At 39.3% G+C, this 25,863-nt stretch overlaps 1 protein-coding gene across 1 annotated transcript in view; it reads right to left on the bottom strand.

Moving 5' to 3' along the window:
- Positions 1 to 25,863, bottom strand: part of DST (dystonin) — a 614,637-nt gene that overhangs the window by 521,257 nt on the left and 67,517 nt on the right. Inside the window, exon 3 of the mRNA XM_042781628.1 lies at positions 2,354 to 2,554. Coding sequence (XP_042637562.1) covers positions 2,354 to 2,554 — 201 coding nt within the window. The remainder of the gene's footprint in view (positions 1 to 2,353; positions 2,555 to 25,863) is intronic.

The raw sequence follows: 25,863 nt of genomic DNA, 5'->3' as shown, positions 1-25,863 counted from the left end.
TGAATCAGGAGACGCCTCCACCCTGATGTCTGACTTGCCAGACTCTACAATTATATGAGCCATTTTCTTGAGATAAACTTTTTCTATCTCTATCTCTATCTCTCTCTCCCTTTCTCTCTCATTAGATAGATTTCACTGGTTTTGCTTTTCTGTAGAACCTAGCCTAAGACAAGCAGTGGCACAAATAGACATACACACATCTAAACTCACTGAAGAATTATTTACAATAGAAAATGATGGAACCAACCTAAATGCCCACCAGCAGATGAATAGATAAACAAATTGTGGTACACACAATGGAACACTATGCAACTATAAAAAATGAGGAGTCTGCAAAATATCTTAGCACATGAATGAATCTGGAGGAAATTTGTGGAGTGTAATACATCAATCACAAAACAACAAATATTGTATGGCACACTTTTATAAAAAATCAAGAATAAGTTTATACACAGAAAGCAATGTTTTCCCTGAGACCAGAAGAACTAATTGGTGCCTGGGTACCAATGCCAACCACTTAGAAAGGGATCAAAATTAGAGATGTTGGATAGAGTGGGAGAAAAATGTGGAACAAAATTAAAAAACATAAAAAATACCAGGATTACTAGTTGGATAGAGATCGGTGAAATCCTCAAGACTATGACCCCTAAACATCCTTCAAGCCTGGAATTGGACTCATTCCTATGGCTTAACTCTCAGCCAAACAATAGACAGGCCTACAAGCAGAATGACTACACCAAGAAAATGCACTCCTTAGAACAACTAACCATGGGAGGTCAAGAGGGCAGCATTTGCACAGGAGAAAGAGAGGGAGGCAGGAATGCATCGGCAAGAAGGACACAGGGACAGGATAACCCCAGGGAGAAAGTGGGAAGAGAGATGTTACATTGTGAGGATAGTAGTCAGTGTCTCAAAACAAAACGTGTATGACATGTTTAATGGCAAATGAATCTGCTTTGTAAAACTACACTCAAATCACATTAAGACGTTGGGGGGCAGGGGGAAGCAATATATTGGATAGTCACCAGGGAGGGGAGGAGGAAGGACAGGAAATCACTTTCTAAATAGTAGACACTTATTATTTTTGGTCATGGGAAAGGCAATACCCAACATGGGTTTGCACAACTTGTCCAAAGTAAATTAAAACACTAAGAAATATGCAAGAATAAGGGATAATTTCATTAAATACTGTAACAGACAATTTTGCAACAATGATAACAACAACCAATAAAATATATGTGTGGTTATGTATGTAGACATGTATGCATATACAGATATAGGAAGGCACATGTAAGTATAGGAATATGTATGTACAGGTGTACCTGCAGAAATATGTATATACATGGTTATGTGTGCTGCATACATATATTCATATATATATAATAGAGTACATGGGGGCACAGTTAAGGAAACTTTCTAGACTTATCCAATCATCTCGTGGGATTGAGTAATTGGGTTTGAAGGCTCAGGATGCTATAGTCCCAAGAGACATCTAGGTCAACTGCCATAACATAGTTTATAAAGATTATGTTCTATATCCTAGATTGGTAAGTAGATTCTGGGGTCTTAAAAGCTTTCAAGTGGCCATCTAAGATATAACCATGGATCTCTTCCCACTGGGAGCAAAGGACAATGAAGGAAAGCAAAGACTCAATGAAGAAATTAGTCCACAGGACGAATAGCCCATGAGAACCGCAGCCTCTTCTAGCCTGAGACCAAAAGTACCTGGTTATCACTACCAATCCTTCTGATCAGGGTCACAATAGAAGGTCTGGATTAGAATGGGCAAAAAATGTAGAACAAAACTCAAATTCCTAAAATAAAGCCAGACTTACTGGACCAACAGAATCCAGAGGAACCCTTGAGACTACTGCATTAAGATACTCTTTGAATTTGGAATTAAAGCCACCCCTGATGGTCACCTTTCATTAGAATAGTAGACCAACTTAGAAAATAAACAATATCACCTGTGAATACTGTGCTCCATTATATTAACCAATCTCATGAGAACAAATGGACAACATTTACCCTAAAACAAAGATGAGAAGCTAAGGAAGGTCAGGGAAGCTGGATTAATAGAAACAGGAAGAAAAAAGAACAGAAATAATAAGAATGTTGACATGTGAAAAATGTACCCAATGTTATGCAACAAATTGTATAAAACTTGTTAAATGGGAATCTAATTTGCTATATTAAGTTTTCACCTAAAACACAATAAAATATATTTTTTAAAAAAAGATAAGAAACAACCTGATTGTTAAAAGTTCATCTGATAATTTTTTAAAAACTAAGCAAACAACCACACTATTTTACAGCATATTTAATACCTTCATAACAGACTATCTCTACTTACTGGCCTTCTGGTTGAAGCACCTTGAACAGAGTGATAAAATTCTGGCTGGACTCGGCTGTTTTTCTTGATTCTTCGTTTCCTCACTGAGGTTTCTTGCTCACTCTGTTGGTGAACTTCTACAATGGGTTTTGCTTCTTCGAGGCGGGCAGCTGCAGCCACTGCAGCTCGTCTTCTAATGTGCCGAGGGCTTGCTCTAAATCCCTGTGACAGAAGACACAACCAAACAAGTCCAAGTTTGTATTTAATTTGGAAATTCTCTGGGGCTAGTTATACAAAGAGCTCCAAAAGTGACCATGCTCAATGAGATCATTCACATTCCCAAAGTGAGAAGGAGGCTCGACATGTAACCACAATTTGTCCAGAGTGTTCTATAAAGTTTCAGGTTCCAGGGCCCAGAGTTATTCTACATTAAGAAATGTTTTTAATCCATTAAAATCCAAGCCTGGAAAAAGGCAGGTGGGCACATTGCTTTAGTTAAATATAAAGCAGACCACATGAGAAGAAGGGTATTTCCACTTAAGCATGAAGCAGGGTATAGAGAGCAGGGCTGAACGTCATTCCAGGGAAAGAACCACTCTACATTCCTGACAGCAGACTCATGATGAAGAGAAGAAAGCAGGAATGCAAATCATTATTATAAAATACCATAAAGGAAGATCTAAAACTAAAATGGAGGCTATGTAGTAGAGCAAAGAGTATATAAGCTTTGGTGACAGATGAGGCTAGGTACATATTTATGACCTGTTAATTATAGCTCTGTAATTTATTAAATATTTCTGAGTCCAACTGCTCTTACTGTAAAATGCATAAAATTCTACTTACTGGGCTTTTTCAGCTTTAAATAAGGTAATATATGCAAAATTTCAAGCAGTGGTCTAGCAAGGAAAAACAGTGGCTGTCAGTTGATTTCAACTCATGGTGAGCCCATGTGTGTCAGAGTAGAACTGTGCTCCACAGGGTTTTCAATGGCTGATTTTTCAGAAGTGGATTGCCAGAACGTTCTTCTGAGTTGCCTCTGGGTGGACTTGAACCACTAATCTTTCTGTTAGCAGTGAGCACGTTAACCATTCGTACCACCCAGGGACTTCATTCGGTAAATAACAGGTGTTTGATAAAATGTTAATAATTTTCATTATCTCTTAAAGTAAGGCAAAATAAGGTCAACCCATCAGACAATGGAAACAACTTCAATTAACCCATATTATGCATTTGGAAATGTGTGTAAGACTTTGGAAAATATCAAAGAATTATGCAAAATAGTCTCTGTCTTCGTGTAGGTTACAATTTACTGGAGAGCAGAAGTCTAACACAGAGTTAATGAACCCACGGTAATATGTAACTAAGGGTTAAAGTAGGCAGTTCAAGACTCAGTGTTAGCAGATTTCAGAGAAGGAAATCAATGAATGAAGCCAAGAATAATCTATATTTGGCTTAGTAAAGTGGGTGGCACTTGAAGAATGAGTAGACTTTATACTCCAAGCAAGGGAAACAACATAAGGAATGAATGAATAAGTAAAATAATAGATGGATAGATGGAATATTGTTTCTCAAGAAGAAATATTTGATGAGGTGTCAGGATGAGGGTATGGGCTAAGTGTTATGTATGATGGGAAATCAGAGGGTGGAGAGATGTTAAATGCTCCAGGGATGCTGCTTTGAGGTTTTGGTTCTTTGGGATTTTAAAAGATGTGTGAAAAGCGTAAAATTTTCAGTAAATAATGGGGAGTAAGAATTTCAGGAGAAGGCACCGTATTAGAAAAGGCATAATTCTGTGGGTTAATGAAAAATTAATCTAAGTGCAAGGGATTCACATGGAAAGGGCCTGGGATATCAGAGGGACTCTGATTGCGGAGCAGACCGTGTATACCAGGTGGAGGAATGTGAAGAAGGAGAGAAAAAACAAAAGTAAACACAGAGCAAAAATTAGCAGCAAGGTCAACCCAAAGCAGTAAGGAGGAAACACAAATTAATTCAGCAAAACAGAGATCATGGTTCAGGTTCGTTCTTATCAGTCTCACACACAGTAGCCTGTTCCCATCCCTCTCCTGTTGAAAACTCAGCTTTCAACCCAAAACAGTCACAGTCAAAGAAGATCCTCACAGCTTCCCCATAATCCAAGAGAATTACTGGATGCTGGAGAAGAGGAATAAGAAGGAGCTGAGCCCATTGCTAAATCATGTTCTAGATGCAGAGTTTGGATCCAATACAGCACAAACAATAGCCACTTGAGTTGCTTTTAAAATATGCAGGCTCCTGGACAATTCAAACAACATTCCTTCCTTCTCCATGTGAGGCCAAGAATCTCATTTTTAACAAGCTCCTCTGGTAATTTTTCTGCACGTCAGGTGGAAAACCCCTAGAAGGCCCTGATCTAACCACTAGGTGGCACTAAAACCCGTAGCCCCCACATTCTTCCTAAATCAGAACTATGTGTACTGGTAGAATTAACCAATTATTTGATAATATACTAGCTGCTATATTAGAAGAAGGAGCTCTGGTGGCATAGTGCCTAAGACATTTGACAGCTAACCAGAAGGCTGGTGGTTCAAACCCACCAGCCACTCCTGGGAAGGAAGACTGGGCAATCTATTTCCATAGAGATGACCACCTCAGAAACCCAAGGAGGGGTCACCATGACTGAATTGACTCCATGGCAGTGAATCTGGTTGTTTTATGTTTTGGTGGTGTTTTTTTTTTTTTTTTTTTTTAGAAGAATGAGTCAGGTATGTTTCTTTGTTAAGAATGTAGATTCTAGTTCTCTGAGTCATACAACTGAATTTCGCTTAACTTGTATTATTACAATTGCTCAGTGATCTACAAATTCTAGGAACACGTAGAAAAACTTAATGAAACTCCCTTAAAGCAACAAAAAGAAAAAAGGAAGCATAAAAACATGTTGGTATAGCCATTTTGGAGAGCAATAACCTAGTAAATCCACATCTTTGCATATACCCTAGAGAAATTCTGCCAAGCGTGTCCAAGAAGCCATGAAAAAGGATACTTAAGGCATTGTTTATAAAAGCAAAAATCCGAAACAACTTAAATGAGTCTTACACAAACTTCAGCCATTTGCATTCTACCATCATATTATTGTTTTACCAGATCTGAGCACCATCATGATTTCTGTGACATCCAAATACCACTTGCAGTATTTTTAAAAGACTTTTTATAAGCACTATAGGATAATAAGGAGCCTTTGTGATGCAGTGGTTAAAGCTCTTGACTGCTAACCAAAAGGTTAACTGCCAGCTGCTCCATGGGAGAAAGATATGACAGTCCACTTCCATAAACATTTACAGTCTTGGAAACCTTATGGGACAGTTCTACTCTGTCCTATAGGGTAACTAATGAGTCAAAATCAACTAAATTGCAGTGCGTTTGACTTGTAGGTTTACAGTATAGTACACAGACTCTGCAGCTAAACTATCTGGGTTCAAATTCTGCCTCTGTCACTTCTTAGTTGTGTGATACTAGATATTTAACTAATTCCACACATGTAAAATAAGGATTAAAAATAGAATTGTGGAAAAGAGCCAACAAATTAATGTCTATAAAGTAACTAAAAGGAGCTCTCGTGGTGCTGTGGTTAAGGCATTGGGCTGCTAACCAAAAGGTAGGCAGTTCAAACCCACCAGCCACTAGAACAGTACACAGTGAACAGTACACAGTGGTATGAAAGTGTTGTCTATGCTTATGTATATTCTTGTATGCAGGTGTGCCTTGCTGAAAGACACATGTTGAAGCACTGACAGAGATGGCAACCACCCTGATCATTAGGGGAGAGTTCTTGGCTCAAGAGAGTTCCAGGCATTCCAGCTCAGTCACTTACTAGGTATATGATCTTGGCCAAGCTACTTCTCCATGCCTCAGTTTCTTCATCTGTCAATTGCATATAATACCTCTTTCATAGAGTTGTGATGGTATTTAAATGATAATCCACAACAGGTACTCAGATGAGTATATAGAATCCAAAAAGAAGTCAATAAATTATCATTATTATTATTATTACTATTTCACTTACTTCCTGGATGCTACAGCAGCCATCCACATGTCAACAGTTCTGAGCTATGATTACAGACACTAACAATAATACAGAGTCATCTCTGGCAGTCATCTTTTTATCTCCCACTCCTCAGAAGGAAAATGGGGCAATCTACTTCCGTAGCGATACTGCCTCGGAAACCCAAGGAGGGGTCGCTATGAGTCGGGTCCGACTCAACGGTACATAACAACAACAGCAACAAAACACTACATAAGGAGCTCTGGTAGCATAGTGCCTAAGGCACTTGACTGCTAATTAGAAGGCTGGTGGTTCAAACCCACCAGCCACTCCTCGGAAGGAAGGTTAGGCAATCTACTTCCATAGTGATAATGCCTCAGAAACCCAAGGAGGGGTTGGAAACCTGACAAGGGGTCGCTATGAGTCAGGGCCGACTCAATGGCACATAACAACAACAAAAACACTACATACAATTACAGGTCCTTGCTTTATCCCAGTTGCTTGTCCTAAACACTGTAAAAAATAAGCCATGATTTTTAAGAGGAGTAAATTTTATTTTAAAACAGTAGATAGTGCTGTAAGTTCTTATATTGTTGTTCTGTGCTGTCGCGTCAGACCCAACCCATAGCGATCCCTCCTTGGGTTTTCAAGGAGGGATCACTATGGAAGTAGATTGCCCAACCTTCCTTCTGAGGAGTGGCTAGTGGGTTTGAACCGCCAGACTTCTGGTTAGCAGTCAAGTGCCTTAGGCACTATACTACCAGAACTCTTACAAGTTCTTATAGGTGCTACATTAACAAGATTTGATATAGATGTTGATGTTGTTGTTGTTGTTAGGTGCCATCAGGTAGGTTCTGACTCACAGCGACCCATGTACCACAGAACAAAACACTGCCTGGTCCTGTTTCAGGTTCACAATCCTTGCTACAGCTGAGCCCATTGTGGCAGCCACTGTGTCAATCCATCTCATTGAGAGCCTTCCCCTTTTTTGTTGACCCTCCACTGTACCAAGCATGATATCCTTCTCCAGGGAATGGTCCCTTCTGACAAAATAACCAAAGTACATGTGACCAAGTCTGGGCATTCTCGCTTCCAAGGAGCATCCTGGCTGCACTTCTTTCAGAACAGATTTGTTAGTTCTTCTGACAGTCCAAGGTTCTTTTAGTATTCTTCACCAACACCACAACTCAAAAGCATCAACTCTTCTTAGGTCTTCCTTATTCATTATCCAGCTCTCACATGCATATGAGGCTACTGAAAATAACATGGCTTGGGTTAGGTGCACCTTAGTCATCAAAGAGATAATTTTGCTCTTCAGCACTTTAAAGAGATCTTTTGCAGCAGATTTGCCCAGTGCAATATGTCTTCTGATGTCTTGACTACTCCTTCCATTGGTGTTGACTATGGAACCAAGTAATATGAAATCTTTGACAACTTCAATCTTTTCTCCATAAATTGTGATGCTGCTTATCGGTCCAGTTATCAGGATTTTCATTTTCTTTATGTTGAAATGTAATCCATCTTGCAGACAGTAGTCTTTTGTCTTCATCGGTAAGTGCTTCAAGTAATCCTCACATTCAGCAAGCAAAGTTGTGTCATCTGCATATCGCAGATTGTTAATGAGTCTTCCTCCAATCCTAATGCCACATTCTTCCTCATATAGTCCAGCTTCTCACATTATTTGCTCAGCATACAGATTGAATAAGTGTGGTGAAAGGATACAACCCTGATGCATTCCCTTCCTGATTTCAAATCTTGCTGTTGTTGTTGTTGTTATGTGTCGTCAAGTCGGACCCAACTCCTAATGACCCCTCCTTGGGTTTCCAAGGCAGTATCACTACGGAAGTAGATTCTGATCAAATGACAGCCTCTTGGTTTTTGTATATAGGTTTCTCATGTGCACAATTAACTGTTCTGGAATTCCCATTCTTCTCAATGTTATCCATAACTTATTATGATCCACACAATCAAATGATTTTGTACAGTCAATACAACACAAGTAAACATCTTTCTGGTATTCTTTGCTTTCAGCCAAGATCTATCTGACATCAGCAATGATACCCCTCATTACACATCTTCTGAATCCAGCTTGCACTTCTGGAAATTCTCTCTCAATATACTGCTGCAACTGCTTTTGAATGATCTTCAGCAAGATTTTACTTGCTTGTGATATTAATGAAATTGTTAGATAACTTCCCCATTCTGTTGGATCACCTTTCTTTGGAATGGGTACTAATATGGATCTCTTCCAGTCAGTTGGCCAGGTAGCTATTATCCAAATTTCTTGGCATAACCAAGTGAGTGCCTCCATCTTGGCACCCGTTTGTTGAAACATCTCATTGGGTATTCCGTCAATTCCTAGAGCTTTACTCTTCACCAATTCCTTCAGTGCAGCTTCAACTTCTTTCTTCCATACCACTGGTTCTTGATCATATGCCACCTCCTGAAATGGATGAACGTCAACCAATTCTTTTTTGGTACAGTGACTCTGTGTATTCCTTCCATCTTCTTCTGATGATTCTTGCATCATTCACTGTTTTGTCCATAAAATCTTTCAATATTGCAACTCAAGGCTTGAATTTTTCCTTCAGTTCTTTCAGCTTGAGAAATGCTGAGTTCTTCCCTTTTGGTTTTCTAACTCCAGAGCTTTGGGCATTATTTTATATTATTATAATAATTGATTTTGTCTTCTCGAGTTACTCTTTGAAATTTTCTGTTCATTCTTTTATCTTGTCATTTCTTCCATTTGCTTAGCTACTCTTCATTCAAGGGCAAGTTTCAGAGTCTCTTCTGACATCCATTCTGGTCTTTTCTTCCTTTGCTGTCTTTTTAATGATCTTTTGTTTTCTTCATGGATGATGTTCTTGATGTCATCCCACAATCTGTCTGGTTTTCAGTCATAGGTGTTTAATGTATCAAATCTATTCTTTAGATGGTCTCTAAATCCAGGAGGGATATAATCAAGGTCATATTTTGGCTCTCATAATTCTGTTAATTATCTTCAGCTTCAACTTGAACTTGCATGTGAGCAGTTGATAATCTGTTCTGCAGTTACCTCCTGGGCCTTGTTCTGGCTAATGATATTGAGCTTCTCCATCGCCTCTTTCCACAGATGTAGTAGATCTGATTCCTGTGTACTCCATCTGGAGAAGTCCACATGTATAGCTGCCATTTATGTTGTTGGAAAAAAGGTATTTGCAATGAGTAAGTCATTGGTCTTGCAAAATTCTATCATGCAACCTCCAGCATTATATCTATCACCAGAGCCATATTTTCCAACTACCAGTGCTTCTTCTTTGTTTCTAACTTTTGCATTCCAATCACCAGTGATAATCAACACATCTTGGTTGCATTTCAATTTTTCTTGATTGCAGTCAATTTTAGACTGCAGAAGTTGGTAAAAAAATCCTCAGTTTCCTCGTCTTTGGCTTTAGTAGTTGGTGCATAAATTTGAATAATAGTAGTATAACTGGTCTTCCTTGCAAGTATATGGATATTATCCTATCACTGACAGCACTGTACTTTATAACAGATCTTTAAATATTCTTTTTGATGAGAATGTCATGCCACTCCTCTTCAATTTGTCATTCCCAGCATAGTAGATCATATGGTTGCCTGATTCAGAATGGCCAAAAAACATCTATTTTTTTATGTCACTAATGCCTAGAATATTGATCTTTATGCATCTCATTTCATTTCTTACAACTTCCAATTTTCCTAGATTCATACATCATACATTCCATGTTCCGATTATTAATGGATGTTCGCAGCTGTTTCTTTTCATTTTGAGTTGTGCCACATCAGCAAATGGAAGTCCCAAAAGCTTTACTCCATCCACATTGTTAAGGTTAACTCTGCTTTGAGGAGGCAGTTCCTCCCCAGTCATATGTTGAGTGCCTTTTGACTTGAGGGGCTCATTTTCCAGAGCTGTATCAGATGATGTTTCAGGGCTATTCATTAAGTTTTCCAGTAATATATCAGACAGTGTTTTACTGCTATTCATAAGGTTTTCACAGGCCAATTCTTTGAGAAGTGGATGGCCCCTTCCTTCTTCCAAGTCTGTCTTAGTCTGGAAGTTCCTCTGAAACCTGTCCACCAGGGATGACCCTGCTGCTATTTGATATACCAGTGGCATAGCCTCCAGCTTCACAGCAACATGCATGCCACCAGAGTATGACAAACTCAACAGGTGAGTAGTGGTTGATGTTAATATAAAGCTCACTTCTCTCTGTATTCATTTGATCTTGCCTGGATATCCTTTAACCGGTAACTGATGAATACCTGAAAGTGTCTTTGTAGTGGACACATGCCATTTTTAGCCCACCTCATCCTAACAGCACCTTTTGGGTAATAATTTTCAAGATGTATAGTGTTGATATGTAATTAGCTTAAGTCAGGGTGCAACACAACCCACTCAGGAGCAGACACATGGCCAAACCTCAACCAACTGAAGTCTCCTTCCTTGGGCTTTAAATATAGAATTAAAAAAAAAAAAAAAAAAACCTCATTGCCATTGAATGGATTGTGACTCCCATTGGGTTTCCAAGGCTATAAATCTTTAGGGAAGCAAACTGCTTTATCTTTCCTTTTCGTTAGAAACCAAATTCCTTAACCACTGTATCACCAGAGCTCCTAAATGCTGAATAGTGGGACACAGAGAAAGAAAAAAGAAAAAGTAGGAATTCATTAGTTCTAATAGTTGCACCAAAGACCTTCTGAAGCTGCCTAACCAGACACTTAAGTTTTCCTATTGATTTTAAGTTCTATTATATATTTGTAATAAATTCTTTTAGTTTAAGTCTGAGTCAGATTCTGTTGCATACTTTCTCTGTTATGCTTTCAGAGGGTTGGCCATTTCTCTTGCTGTCTTTTTAATGACCTTTTGCTTTCTTCATGGATGATGTTCTTGATGTCATCCCACAATTTGGGGGTTGAATACTCAGACTTAACTGAATGTTTGGCTGTATAGACCAGCATAAAAATCCCAAAAACCAAACCCATTGTCAATGAGTGGATTCTGACTCATAGTGACCCTATAGGACAGAGTAGAACTGCCCCATAGGATTTCCAAGGCTGTAAATTTTTACTGAAGCAGACAGCTTCATCTTTCCCCTAGGGGCTGGTGGGTTCAAAGCACTGACCTTTTGATTAGCAGCCAAATGTCTCAACCACTGTGCCATATGTCTCAACCACTGTGCCATAAAACCTTCTTTAGCAAAAAAAGGAAGGTAATATTAATAACAATAACTTACAGGGCACCATTTAAGCACTAAGCTTATTATATTCACTTCACGGATAAGCAAACTGAGGCTTTTCAGGTGAAATAACTCATCAAAGATGAAAATATGCAATTAGAAAAGTTCAAATTAGAACCAGGTCTCTCTATTCCATGCCAGTGCTCTTCACGACTCTGCTCTTAGGCAAAGAGATTAATGCATTTAGAGCTAATTTTATATTTATATTATATATATATATATATATATATATATATATATATATATATATATATTTCTTTCCCCTTCATATTTAGCAGAGGGCTGGACATCAAGGCTCCAGAATATATGTTGACTGATTAAAATAAGAAAAGGTCTGTAAACAATTTAGATAAATGAGGTAGAAATGAAAAAGTAAACATTTTCAGGTAAGAATTATTATTGTATAGTTTAAGGAGGTCAAACTATCATCACTTTTATTGATGAAGCATTTGAATTCACAAAAAATTTATCACATTGAATCACTGACTATTTATACTGAAGTATTTTGTTATTGATATACTTGAAAAATTAACATATATACATGCTCAAGATACAAATTTACCCTATACAAATATTATGAAGCTCAATAAACTGATGTTCATAACACATATAATATCCTGTAAGAACTCTGTAATTCCACACATTCCAACCTAGAAATAAGATTTTTGGCAGAAGTACTTGGATCTACAGATAATATATGAAGGTGGGGAGAAGGCAGTCAATGAACTTGGAAGGGGAAAAATTTTGTCTTTACTTTCACTAACCTTTACTTGAAATTTTTATATCATTGATTTTGAATGTAGACCATAAAACAGATATTGTTAGCAGTACCTGTGAGTTTTGCCACCACAAGAGATCACATATATTTTAACATTAAATTAGTGGCTGCACATATATTTTTTTTTTTTTTTTTCAGTGTTCCCTCCCCTCCTCTCCCACCTCTGGTGGCTACACATTCCTTTAAGAGCCCTTGTAGTAACAGTGGCTACATGCTCAGCTGCTAATCGAAAGGCTGTCAGTTCAAAACCACCAGCCACTCCATGAGAGAAAGATGTGGCATTTTGCTTCTGTAAAGATTTGCAACCTCACAAACCCTATAGGGCAGTTCGACTCTGTCCTGTAGGGTCACTATGAGTTGGAATTGACTCCATGGCAATGAGTTTAGGGGTTTTGGTTTGCAGATATCTTGATATACCATTTAAACTCATCATTACTTAGAAATTACCAAACTAAAACCCATTACACTTAACCACTGTGCCACCAGGGCTCCTTTTTGAAATCACCAAAGGAAAAAAAATAATAATAATAACTCACTGCCATCAAGTTGATTCTGACTCATAGGACCCTACAGGACAGAGCAGAACTGACCTATACTGTTTCCAAGACTGTAAATCTTTACAGAAGCAGACTGACTCATCTTTCTCCTGTGGAGTGACTGGTGGATTCTAACACCACATTTTGGTTAGCAGGTGAATACTTTAACCATTGCACCACCAGAGCAATGGCTCTGTGAAGAGCACTGGCATGGAATACTTTAACCATTGCTGTAAAGAGAAGGATTCTCAGGATTAGAGAAATGTAGCTCTTTGTGGCATTAACAATCCTACATTAAAAGCTTGGCTGTGGAACTCAAAATCATTTGGAGGCAAAAAAAAAAAAAGAAGGTGGGGACCAGGTTTGCTGGTCCAATAGAGCCTGGTGTAACCACTGAGACTATGGCCCCTAGCTGCCCTTCGGGTCTGAAATTGAACCCACAACTGTGGTTTCCAGCCAAACAAAGTACAGGCATGTGAGTTAAACATTTACCTCAAGTAGACACACGCCCTGGAGAGAACAATCATGGGAGAAGGAAGGGCTGCTTATGCACAGGGAGATAGCTCAGGGTGCAGAAGAGTATGAAGGGATGGACACTGGGAGGAGGTAACTATGGGGAGGAAGTGGGAGGGGAGCTGCTGCATTGTAAATTTTGGTCAATGACATGAGACAAAGTATATGTGAACTGCTGTATGAAAAGTGAATTTACTCTGTAAATCTTCACCCAAATCCTAAAAAAAAAAAAAAAAAAAAAGATTGGCTGTGGAAGCCATTCAGTTAACTGACTAAAAAAAACAATGCATCCAGAGTTACCTTTTCTGTTTTGAGAGAGAATGTATTACCTGACAAATTAGTGATAATGAGGCAAAACATTACAGTTTAAAAGGCCTTTTTCTGATAGAATCACTATGAGCTGGAATTGACTTGATGTCGATAGGTACAAATTTATTTTCTAATAAAGATCCATGGGTAGTGCAAGCAGTTTGTGATAGGCTTCAATATGTGGACCTTGTGTGGACAGAGAATATCAGGCACAGAAACCATAAGTGAGGACAGCAAAATGCAAAGAAGCAGCCAGCGAAGTAGAAGTGAGTCATACTGATGACATCTCGTGATAACAAAAGGGGTGAGTCCTTGGATCAATCCATAACCAACTTCCAAGTCTTATTTCTATGAAGAGAGACACTAATATTGATCTTTTTCTCAGATTTCCATTAAATTACATGCGTATCCTTGAAACATTCCTAAAATACAGTAGGTCTCTATTTCTGCACCCAAAAGAGTGTAACACACAAATTATGGCTTCCATGGGTAGGATGAGAAAAAGAACAAAGGAATACTCTGAGGTTGAAACTATTTGAGATGCAACATGTTCTCCCTTCAGGAGCTTAAAGTACTTTTTAATGATAACTATTAAATTGGTCCAAGGAGGGATCATAGAGTACACTCAGGAAAAAACTCTATTTTTTCTCCTGGCTGCCCTTTCAAACCCATTATGAAGGGGTGGCGTAGTGTCTAAGGCATTTGACTGCTCACCAGAAGGCTGGCGGTTCAAACACACCAGCCATTCCTTGGAAGGAAGATTGGATAATCTACTTCTGTAGAGATACTGCCTCGGAAACCCAAGGAGGGGTCACTATGAGTCAGGACTGACTCAACAGCAGTAAGTTTGGGCTTGGTTTGAGTTTTAACCCTACATAAAATTTCGGGTAGATTTTGTAATTTTTCTGATCATTCTCAGATAATTAAAGAGTCCTCTAGTCATTTCTGCTCACAGAAACAGTGGCATTTCAATAAAATCACATCACTCCTCCCGGTTTTCTCTTGCATAGGTTTTAAAGTGACTACAGGCTCTTTGTCCCAAGAGAGTCAGAAGAAATACTTATGCACCGCCTCGGAAACCCAAGGAGGGGTCGTTATGAGTCAGGCCTGACTTGACGGCACATAACAACAACAACAAATGCATCCTTTGCCCCAAGAAATTCTGAGAGAACAGGCTGTTCTGAATGCAGCTACCCCTGCTCACTCCACCAGTAGAGCTGCCAGACAGCCACAGTGTCTGGTCCTTTGGAATTACCACACATGAGTCTGGCAGTTAGCCTTGGCACGCTGACTCCAAGGACGAGGACGCAAGTCAAGCTTTCACAAAGTCTCCTTAAAGTCACTCTCACATGCTTAACAGGGCTAGGGGTGGGGCTCAGAGCACTGCTAAGAAATTTTCGAGTCTCTAACTCTGAGCTGTCCAATAGGGTAGCTACTAGCCACACGTACCTATTTACATTTAAATTTTAATTAATTAAAATTAAATTTAAAATTTCATCTTCAGTCTTACTAGCCACATTTCTAGTGCCCAATATGATATGTAGCTAGTGGTTATTGTACTGGATGATGCAGATAAGACATTTCCATTATCACAGAAAATTTTATTAAATAAAACTACTCTAATCTCTCATAAAGGAACCCTGGTGGCCCAACAGTTAAGCATTTAGCTGCTAACTGAAAGGTTGGTGGTTCAAACTCACCCAGTGACTCCATGGGAGAAAGACCTGGCATTTGCTCCCACAAAGATTATAGCCTACAAAACCCCATGGGGCAGTTCTACTCTTGCATTGGGTCACTATGGGTCAGAAATTACTCAGAAGCACCTAACAACAATCTTTCATAGCTGAATCCTTAGCCTTTATCATTACAGACTACAGTTGATAATGGGTGACTATAACTGTCAACATAGGCTAAATGTTGTAATGAGCAACAACAAAATCTCAGTAACTTAACACAATTAAAGTTTATATCTTGCTCATGAAACAGACATACATGGGTCAGTAAGCAGGAGAGATGCTCTGCTCCATACAGTCATTTAGGCCACCACGTACCTTCTAAACTGTGGCACTTTAGGTCTTCAATGTGCTTTCCACTGTGCTGGTTTATGTAAAAAGAACCAAGACTGTGTGAGGATAGTATTAATAGGCTAGCCTTATAAATGGCCCATAGCTCTTCTCCTTGTATTTCATTAACTAGAACTTGATCATACAGCCATCATCTAACTGCAAAGGAAGCAAAAAAAAATGCAGTCAGGCTATGTGCCTAGAAGAAAACACAGATAATGGTGAATACCACAGAGCTGGTGAAAAACCAGTTTTATAGCCATGTCCTTTTCAAGTCCTGTATGGTGGCTAGCACCTGCCTCTAGCAATGTGATCCTACATATCTCAGAGCTTCAGACAAAACTGAGACAGTCATATTAAGCATCTTACTACATGTTGTTGTTGTTGTTATTTGCCGTCGAGTCGGCCTGGACTCATAGCGACCCCTCCTTGGGTTTCCGAGGCAGTATCACTACGGAAGTAGGATTGCCCAACCTTCCTTCCGAGGAGTGTCATCTTACTACATTGTTGTTATGTGACGTCGAGTCGGCCCCAACTCATAGCGACCCCTCCTTGGGTTTCCGAGGCAGTATCACTACGGAAGTAGGATTGCCCAACCTTCCTTCCGAGGAGTGTCATCTTACTACATAGTCAAAGATAATTTGTGCCCCATTTCTCTAACGAACACTCTTCAAACACTGTTAATTCCACTCAGCTCTTTCTTATCCTGTCCACCACCCACCACAACCACCAGCTGCCATGAAGTCGGCTCCAACTCATGATGGCCCTGTGTGTGCCAGACTAGAACTGTGCTCCATAGGCTGATGTTTAAGTACATCACCAGGACTGAAGTGCCTTTGGGTGGACTCAAACCTCTGAATTAGCAGTTAAGGGCATTCACTGTTCACAACACCCAACGACTCTTTCTTATCCTATACTATTCCATCAATAATATTAATAGTTCCTATTTGTAGAACACTTCCTATGTGCATGAATTATTTTATTTCTTATAATATTCCTGGGAGCTCCAGTGATGTAGTACCTAAGGCATGTGACAGCTAACCAGAAGGCTGGCGGTTCAAACCCACCAGCTACTCCTTGGAAGGAAGGTTGGGCAATCTACTTCAGTAGTGATACTGCCTGGGCAACCCAAGGAGGGGTCGCTATGAGTCGGGCACGAATCGACAGCACATAACAACAACAACAAATATTAATCCCAGCAGCCACTCCTTGAAAGGAAGATTGGGCAATCTACTTCCTTAGTGATACCCTCTCGGAAACCCAAGTAGGGGTCGCTATAAGTTGGATCCAACTTGATGGCAGTGAGTTTGATTTTTTGGTTATAATATTCCTAACCCAAAATACTATTTCAATGTCCATTTTAGAAGTAAGGAAGCCAACACTTAGAAGTTTTCCTAAGACTTAATATCTGCTCTAGGATTGGCAGATTGGCACTTGGACCTGTGCCAGGGATCAGTAAACTCTGGCCCAGAGCCAAATCTGACTCACCATCTGTTTTTATAAAGTTTTATTGAACCACAGCCATGTCTATTCATTTCTGTATTGTCTATGGCTACTTTCATATGTTATAACAACAGAGTGGAATAGTTACAACAGTGTCTATATGGCCCACAAAGCAAAAAATATTTACTCTCTGCTCTTTTACAGAAAAACTTTGCCAAGCCCTGTTCTGTAGTTTCCTGTACAGCTTGGGCACTCAGCTTCTGTCATAGACTGGAAAATAACTTTGCTTGGTGTTTTGGTCTACTAATCTATGCTCTCAGTCAACAGCCTGATCTATGAAATAGGTCAGTCTAATTTCCCTCTGGCAGCCATGTCTACTCCATCTGTTTGTCACTGCACTGGTAGATTAAACAACATCTGTTGTGTTGTTTTGTCATACACATAGATGGCACTACCAAAGAATGCACATGCATTCATTTCCTAATAATGCTTATATCTAGTCTCTGATTATTTTCTATACTGGACTATATCTACCAAGCTTGTACCAATTTATTAATCCCACTCCTTTTAGTGCAATAGGTCTTAATGCTTCATCCTTCCCACCCTCTGCTTGGTTTAGCATTGCATGACAGCACATTCTATGGGCAGTGGCAGTCCAGTAACGCAGGCTTTATTCTGTCAAAAGTGTACATCCTCTTTTTTCTTAGACTGAACTCATTAGCTTCATTTTTTTTACCAAAATAAACCACCACAAGAAATATGCTTGGCTTTTAAGAGACCCTCAGAATATGGTACCAACATTGTACTAGTATCAAAATCAAGTTAAAAGTAGGGTAGAAATTGCATCCACTATATGCAAAATTAAGAGAAGAACATTTAAGTGGATGCTATGGGGCACCGCCCAGGCCCTGCTTTGTCACCCAGGCACTCATTCCCCTAACTGCTGAGAAGAGTACAGCCGATGACTTTCAGCTGAATGCCTCTCCTAGACCTGCCCTCAGCTGAAGAGGTCACACCCTGTGCCACAGGGTCAAGAACTAATCAATAGACTAATCAATAGGAGAGGAATATGATTGCTCCAATGAGGAACAACTTTGAAGAGTCTCTCAGATCCAGAACTTCCGGTGGGATCCCCTGAAGCATCTGTTGCAAATGCATCACAGTTCAACTTCTCCCTCTGTCCAGTCCTGCATCCCTTACTCCCTTTCAGATGTTGTTCCTGAGAGCACTCCCCAATAAATCCTTTGTACATAATCTCCATTTCAAAGTCTATTTTTCTGGGAAGCTGACCTGCAACAAATATGAAATCTGGTTTCCTAAACAGTGCCACCCATCACACTTGTGAGCCATATTTAACATTCAATGACAGGAAATACTCAGCAAAAAAGAACTTGAGAGGAAAGCAAATCTTCAGTACAAAAAAAAATGAGAATGACAGCAAAACACCTGGCAGAATATACATCAGAAACAGGTAGCAAGAGGATTCAGGAGCAGCTGCAATACGAACAAGTGAAGTGGGGAGTCGAAAGAGTGACCGACGGAAGATGAAGGAGGCCAGGAGGCAAGAGAAGGAGGCTGCCCGAGAAACAGGAGCAGCGCAATCTGCTTTCATGGCAGCAGCAGTGACAAGCAACGAGGCCCACAGCCCAAGGCAGCGACAGTCATGCGCAATGACAGGCTCTAAAAATAGCAGCGCAACCAGCAAATCATCAACCAGTCTTCATAATTACAGACTGAGGGGTCTTACAGAGGATTCTTTAAATATGAGCACAATCTGTTCTCCCTTTTCTGAGATACCCCCTCACAGACAATAAATATCACAAGCAACCATGTCTACAAAAATAGGTGCCTATCAAATACAATGTCTTCTTCAAGATGAGAAGCTAGGAAATAAAAAAAGAAGGAAACACATTTTATGGGGAGAGTTTCTTCCTAATTACAACTGCTCAGAAGTCAAACAGCACCCAAACAGCAAAATTTCTGTAGTGTCAAAGAGTAACACTATGCAAAGGCTCTGGATAGAGCAACAAAGAACATGCTCAGCTACTAACCTGAAAGGTTGGAGGATGAGTCTGCTTAGAAGCACCTTGCAAGAAAGACCTGACAACCTAGTTGAAAAATCAGCCATTGAAAATCCTATGGAGTACAGTTCTACTCTGATACACATAGGGTCACCATGAGGCAACCTGATGGGCAACTGTTTTTGTTTTGTTCTGTTTTGAAGCAAAGGCTACAGAGACCAGAATGCACCATAGTGGGCAAGAGGAGAAAGAAGGGGCCACAGACAGAACACAGGGAGGAATGACAATAGCAGTCCACTGAGTAGCGTGAGGGGAAGGCAAGGAATGACAGGGTAGGAATAAGGAAGGAGGAAAAATATAAAACAAGAAAAGGGGAAAGAAAACTTGTGCTCACTTACAATTCATAGCCAAGGCCTAATAAGTGATAGCTGAGTCTTCTTCAAGGTTGTCCATAAGGCCTTTCAACACTTACAAAATCAGTTGTTAAACACAGTTAAGTGAAACTAAATTGCTAATCCTTTACACAATGGCAAGATTGGTGGATACACTAACCTTATAACTACAGCTATATCTGTCACACCCCTAACAAGCCTTTCTCAAGTAATAGCTTAGCTTCAGGCCCAATTCACAATTTTTTTTTTTTTTTCCAAATTGTGCTTTGGGTGCAAATTTACAGAGCAAAATTTGTTTTACATTCAGCAGTTTGTATACATTTGATTTCACACCCTGATTACCACCCCCGACCATAACAAACTCTTCTCCCCTCCCATCCCTGTAAAAACCCTCCCTGCTCCCTTCTTAACTTTGCACGCCTGTCTGTCCAGCTTCCCCCTATGTGAATGCTGCCCCTCTGGTATCTCATGGCGGATTGCTCTAAGAGGTGTATCTCCCTAGAGTAGGTGGGTGCATTGCCCTGGGGTGGGTGTTCTACTTGTAAGTCTTTCTACTGTTGGGCGGAGAGCCAATCCTTGGGAATGAATCCAATTCTAGGCCTGAAGGGTATCCTGGGGCCATAACCTTAGGGGTTCCACCAGACTCTATCTGACCAGTAATACTGGTCATTTTTGTATTTTTTAATTTTGTTCCACATTTTTCCTCCCACTCTATCCAGGATCTCCAGTTTTGATGCCTTTCCAAGTGGTTGGCATTGGTAGCCAGGCACCATCTAGTTCTTCTGGTCTCTAGGTCCATCATATCCTTGGACTAATGGTTTTCAAATGCCTTTGATTTTCTTCACTCTTCTTCATTTCATATGAGAGGAGACCAACAGTTGCATCTTAGATAGCCGCTGGAAAGCTTTTAAGACCCTAGTCGCTACTCACCAAAGCAGATTGTGGAACAAGATTTTTATGTACTTTGTTGTGCCAATTGAGCTTGGTGTCCCCTAAGACTATGATCCCCAGTCAGCAGGCCCACAGGCCCAATTTAATCTGAAAAAGGTACTGATTCTATGAGAAATACCTGAATAGAGGCTAACCCTATCATCCTTAGGCCTACTCAGCCACAAGACAGATGGGGCCACACTAGTTCAGGAGGCAGACAGGTGATGGGAGCAAAGGACAAGCCAGGCCTGCTTAAAGGTCATGGGCATATTCAGGCAAGAGCCAGTAGGTTGATACAGCTGGGACAGTTCCAGATATCAGAATCCAGATACAGAGCAGGGGTCTCAAGCAGGGGAAAGAGGCCCCAAGATCCCTGAATGTCCTCTCTGTTGCCCCCTGCAAGGTCTCCCGAACCTTCCTCAGGACACAGCAACTAAAATGCATCAGCCCTTCAATTGGAATCTGTTCTCACTGGTCACTGCCCTCCTTCTGTTGATTGCCATAAAGTCAATTCTGACCCATGGCCATGCCATGTGCATCACAGTGGAATTATGCTCTATAGGGTTTCCAATGCCTGATATCTCAGAAGTGGATTGCCAGGCCTTCCTTCCAAGGCACCTCTGAGCAGATTCAAATCTCCAACCTTTTGATTAGCAACAGAACATACTAGCCATTGCACCACCCAGGAACTCCTGCCCATTTTCTACTGGCTGTTATATATTTTGAACATCGCCCCTGACAATTTTTGAAGTTAACAAAAGCTATTCATTCAGGCTTTGGGGCTGGAATTCAGGCCAGGATTTCAAGTGCCAAAGGTGAACTACAGTACTAAAGCAGAAAAAAGAGCTAGCTATTCACTGAGCTTCCATCCCAGGACTAAGGGGATGGATGCCTGCCAGGACCATTAAGCCCCAAGCACACCGCCTGGGAAGCAAGCCTAAAGCAATATTGGGGAAGAAGTTTCTAGCACACGTCACTCTGACCAGAAATGTCTCAGGCGCATCAACCACCCCCCATACCACCCTAATCTGGAAGCTAAACCTTTGCCCTTCCCATGGAGACTAAATGAACGTGTATATATTTGGTCTGTGTTCAAGTATTAAATGCTTTTTTGGCAGCACATTCCCTCTAAAATCTACTTACTCTGAAGATACACTTATCAGCAAGTAGGGGAGAAAAATCATGACCTGAAATCTTCAGGTAATTTATACCAAGTAAAAAAAAGGGAAGAGAGCCAACAGCTAACAGGAGGAAGGTCCAAACAAAGATGGTTAATCAGAGGCTTGTGAGGAATGTTTATGGCTAGTCCATTTGGTGGAATAGCTACAGCATCCACTACTTTCACTTCTGCCCTGACTGATCACATGGACATCAGCAAAAACATCTCTGCATTAGAAGTCACCTTGTACTGACTCCTTTTCCTGAGATGATGTCATTACATCTAGAATAAGAGCTAACAGCTTTGAAGAGATTTTATTACCTTTTCTTGCATCTTGCAGATATTTGGGCAAGCACTATGAACTATTTAACCTGGATCATATGATTCCTGTTGGCTTTTCCCAGGAGATTAATTTAAGTGGTGTTTATTTCAATGTGGGGTTTTTTTACAGCATTTATCTCAGTTTGAACTGTCTAAAATCTATTCATGGATATGAGGGTAGAGACAATCTTCTTATTCATCTTTGTGTCCTTCATTGTACCTATTTATATTTGGCACAAAGTAGGTTCTTGATATATATATATTTTTAAAGATCTAAAACGTCAGAAAAGCATAAATTAGAAATGTAACTACCTATGATCACAATGCTTTTTTTAAAACTATACAAATAAGTAAATGTCCCTGTTCTGCACCTCTAAACACATTCTCAGAGTAATCAATGTGGGGTTAGCACAGAGCTTCCTGGTATTCTCCTATGCTTATAAGTATTTGTACATTTAGAGACATATAAATATAAATTTTTAACAAAAATGGGATCTTGCTACACATATTGTTTTGCACTTTGCTCTTTTCATTTAACAGTAACATAGACTGCATTTCAAGTATACATTCTTTTTAAGAGCTGCACAGTATTCTGGAATATATATGTATCATAATTTAACCACCTTCCTGATTATAATTTTGGATATTTCAATTTTCTTTTATTATAAACAGTGCAATAAAAAAGATATATATCTTTGACTAAATCTTTTTTACCTAGAAGTGGGATCTGCCAACTCATAGAAAAATCATATATTAAAGTTAGAAAGATGCTAACAAATTTCTCCCTAAAAACACTGTCCATAAAGAACAATAAATAAATTATAAAAAATTAAAATGCTGTGCACTAAATTACATTCCAAATGAACACTCCCTGAAAGTATTTGCTTAATTCTATCACCATCAACACTGGATAGTATCAATCCTACTATTTGATGAGAATCTATTAGGCAAAACTACTTTTATTATGCATGTATTTATTAATAAGATTGGAAATCTTTTTATGTTTTTATAAGGCATTTTGGGGTTTTTTTCTTTTAATTATCTGCCTACATCCTTTGCTCACTTTTCTACAAGTTATTTGTATTACTGATTTTATAGAAATGTCTAATAATACAGTGATTTGCTATATATACAGCAAGTATTGCTGCCTAGATTACAACCTGTCTTTTTAATTTTGATGCAGAGAATTTTGTAATTCTCTTATTTAAAACTTTCAGCCTTTCCCTTTATGACTTCTGTTTTTTGCCAGAAATTTCTTCCCAGTTGCAAGATTATAAAATATTCTCCTCTATCTCCTTCTACACTTCCTACTAATCTTTTAGATGCACATTTTTAATCCATCTGGAATTAAGTACATGGTAGCATAGTGGCTAAGGCACTTGACTGCTAACCAGACGGCTGGCGGTTCAAACCCACTAGCCACTCCTCGGAAGGAAGGTTGGGCAATCCTACTTCCGTAGTGATGTTGTTGTTGTTGTTATTTGCCATCGAGTCAGCCCCGACTCATAGCGACCCCTCCTTGGGTTTCCGAGACAGTATCACTACGGAAGTAGGAATGCCCAACCTTCCTTCCGAGGAGTGGCTGGTGGGTTTGAACCGCCAGCCTTCTGGTTAGCAGTCAAGTGCCTTAGGCACTATGCTACCAGAGCTAGTGATACTGCCTCGGAAACCCAAGGAGGGGTCGCTATGAGTCAGGTCTGACTCGACGGCACATAACAACAACAACAACTTTTTAATCCATCCAAAATTAATCTTCAAATATGGTATGAAGTACAGAACTAATTTTATTTCCTCCCAACTGGATAATATCTATTATTAAATTACCTATTCTTTCTCTAATGAGTTTATATTATTCATTTTTTATTTGAAAAAGATTGTTAGCATTTTATTATAGAAAATTTCAAAATGTAAAAAAGAAGATTACAAAGTATAAAGAACTATAAGTACCTTATCATCCAGGTTCAACAATTATCGATTCATCCCTGTTGATTTAAAATGCTATCTTTGGAGCTCTGGTGGCAAGGTGCCTAAGGCATCTGACTGCTAACCAGATGATGGGGGTGGATATATATCTGAACGAACAATCTACTCTGTTCTACTTTGATCGGAGTGATTATTTTAATAAAAACTATTTAAAATGTAATTTTTTAAATAAAAATGTAGAATTTTCACAATACTTTTTTTTTTAGGGTGGGAATGATTATTATTTATTTATTTCATTGTGTTTTAGGTGCAAATTTACGAAGCAGAGTTTGTTTTACATTCAACATTTCCTGTACATTTGGTTTCACTTCCCAATTACCATCCCCAACCAGCAACCCCCCTCCATGCTCCTCATAGTTATGCACTCCTGTGTATCCTGCATTTCCTCACAATGCATTTTGAGATAAAATGTATAAGCCAAACTCCTCTTCACAAAAGACCAGATGTGAATTACTAAATGACAGTGTTAAAGATTTTAACAATGAAACACGTTAAAGTACATTTTCCTCAGAATAAAATTTATGTTGTTGTTGGGAGCTCTGGTAGCGTAGAGCCTAACGCACTTGACTGCTAACCAGAAGGCTGGCGGTTCAAACCCACCAGCCACTCCTCGAAAGGAAGATGGGGCAATCCACTTCCGTAGTGATACCGCTTTGGAAACCCCAGGAGGGGTCACTATGAGTCGGGTCCGACTCGAAGGCACATAACAACACAACAACAACAACAACATTCAGCTACTAACATTGTTGTTGCTGTTGTTATGTGCCGTCGAGTCGGACCGACTTACAGTGATACCTCCTGGGGTTTCCGAGGTGGTATCACTACAGAAGCAGATTGCCCAACCTTCCTTCCGAGGAGTGGCTGGAGTATACACAATACATTAGACTGGCATATATGTACATAATTTACAAATAAATACATATACATTGTGTATGTGTGATCAAGTTCATTTTATTGATGGAGAATGCAATACAAAAAATGAGAAGTACTGATAAAAAAGAAGTCATTGATTGTTTTGTAAATTTATCTTCAATACATAAAAGAAAGGAAAAAATCTAAATGGACCATAACCTTAGAAGAAACTAAAGAGGTTGGCAGAAAGATCTAACATGAAACAAGTTTCCAGGCACGAAGACTTTTACACATACCCTCGCTCCCATTAAATGACAATCTACACAGTACTGAAATTACTATACTGCTGTTTGTTTCTGAAATTATTTAAATACATACATACATACATATATATACACATATATATTCCTTTAAAACTATAAACATAAATTGCTAGTATCACAAATGTTAAAGGTTTGTATGCTTTTCCCATGTGTTAGGTGTAGGCAAGAAAAAGCTATCATGAATGATTTTACTGTATACTCCAAGCTAATATGTATCAGTGCACCTTACCACAAAACCTTCCAACCAAAGAACATTTCATTGCACATTGAGTGTATGCTGCAACATGTAATGATTACTCCATTTTGTGTTCCAGCTAAAGCTTTTGATTCACAATTTCTGACCAAAAAATAAAATAAAAAAAAGAAACACCCAACAGTTTGTTGCCGACACAATTTATATCATTTCTTTTCAGATTTTCACTAATTTCGGGTTTTTACCAATATTCATTAAAATGTTTCAACAAATGGATGCCACACTGGAGGCACTTACTCATCTATGCCAAAAATTTGGAAGACAGCTGGCCGACTGGAAGAGATTCATATTTGTACCCATTCCAAAGAAAGGTGATCCAACAGAATGTGGAAATTATCAAACAATATCATTAATATCACATGCAAGTAAAATCTTGCTG

The sequence above is a fragment of the Orycteropus afer genome, unplaced genomic scaffold (assembly GCF_000298275.1).
Source record: "Orycteropus afer afer isolate SDZICR_OR568_19922 unplaced genomic scaffold, OryAfe1.0 scaffold00140, whole genome shotgun sequence".
Taxonomy (NCBI): domain Eukaryota; kingdom Metazoa; phylum Chordata; class Mammalia; order Tubulidentata; family Orycteropodidae; genus Orycteropus; species Orycteropus afer.
This window is presented reverse-complemented; position numbering and strand designations above follow the sequence as displayed.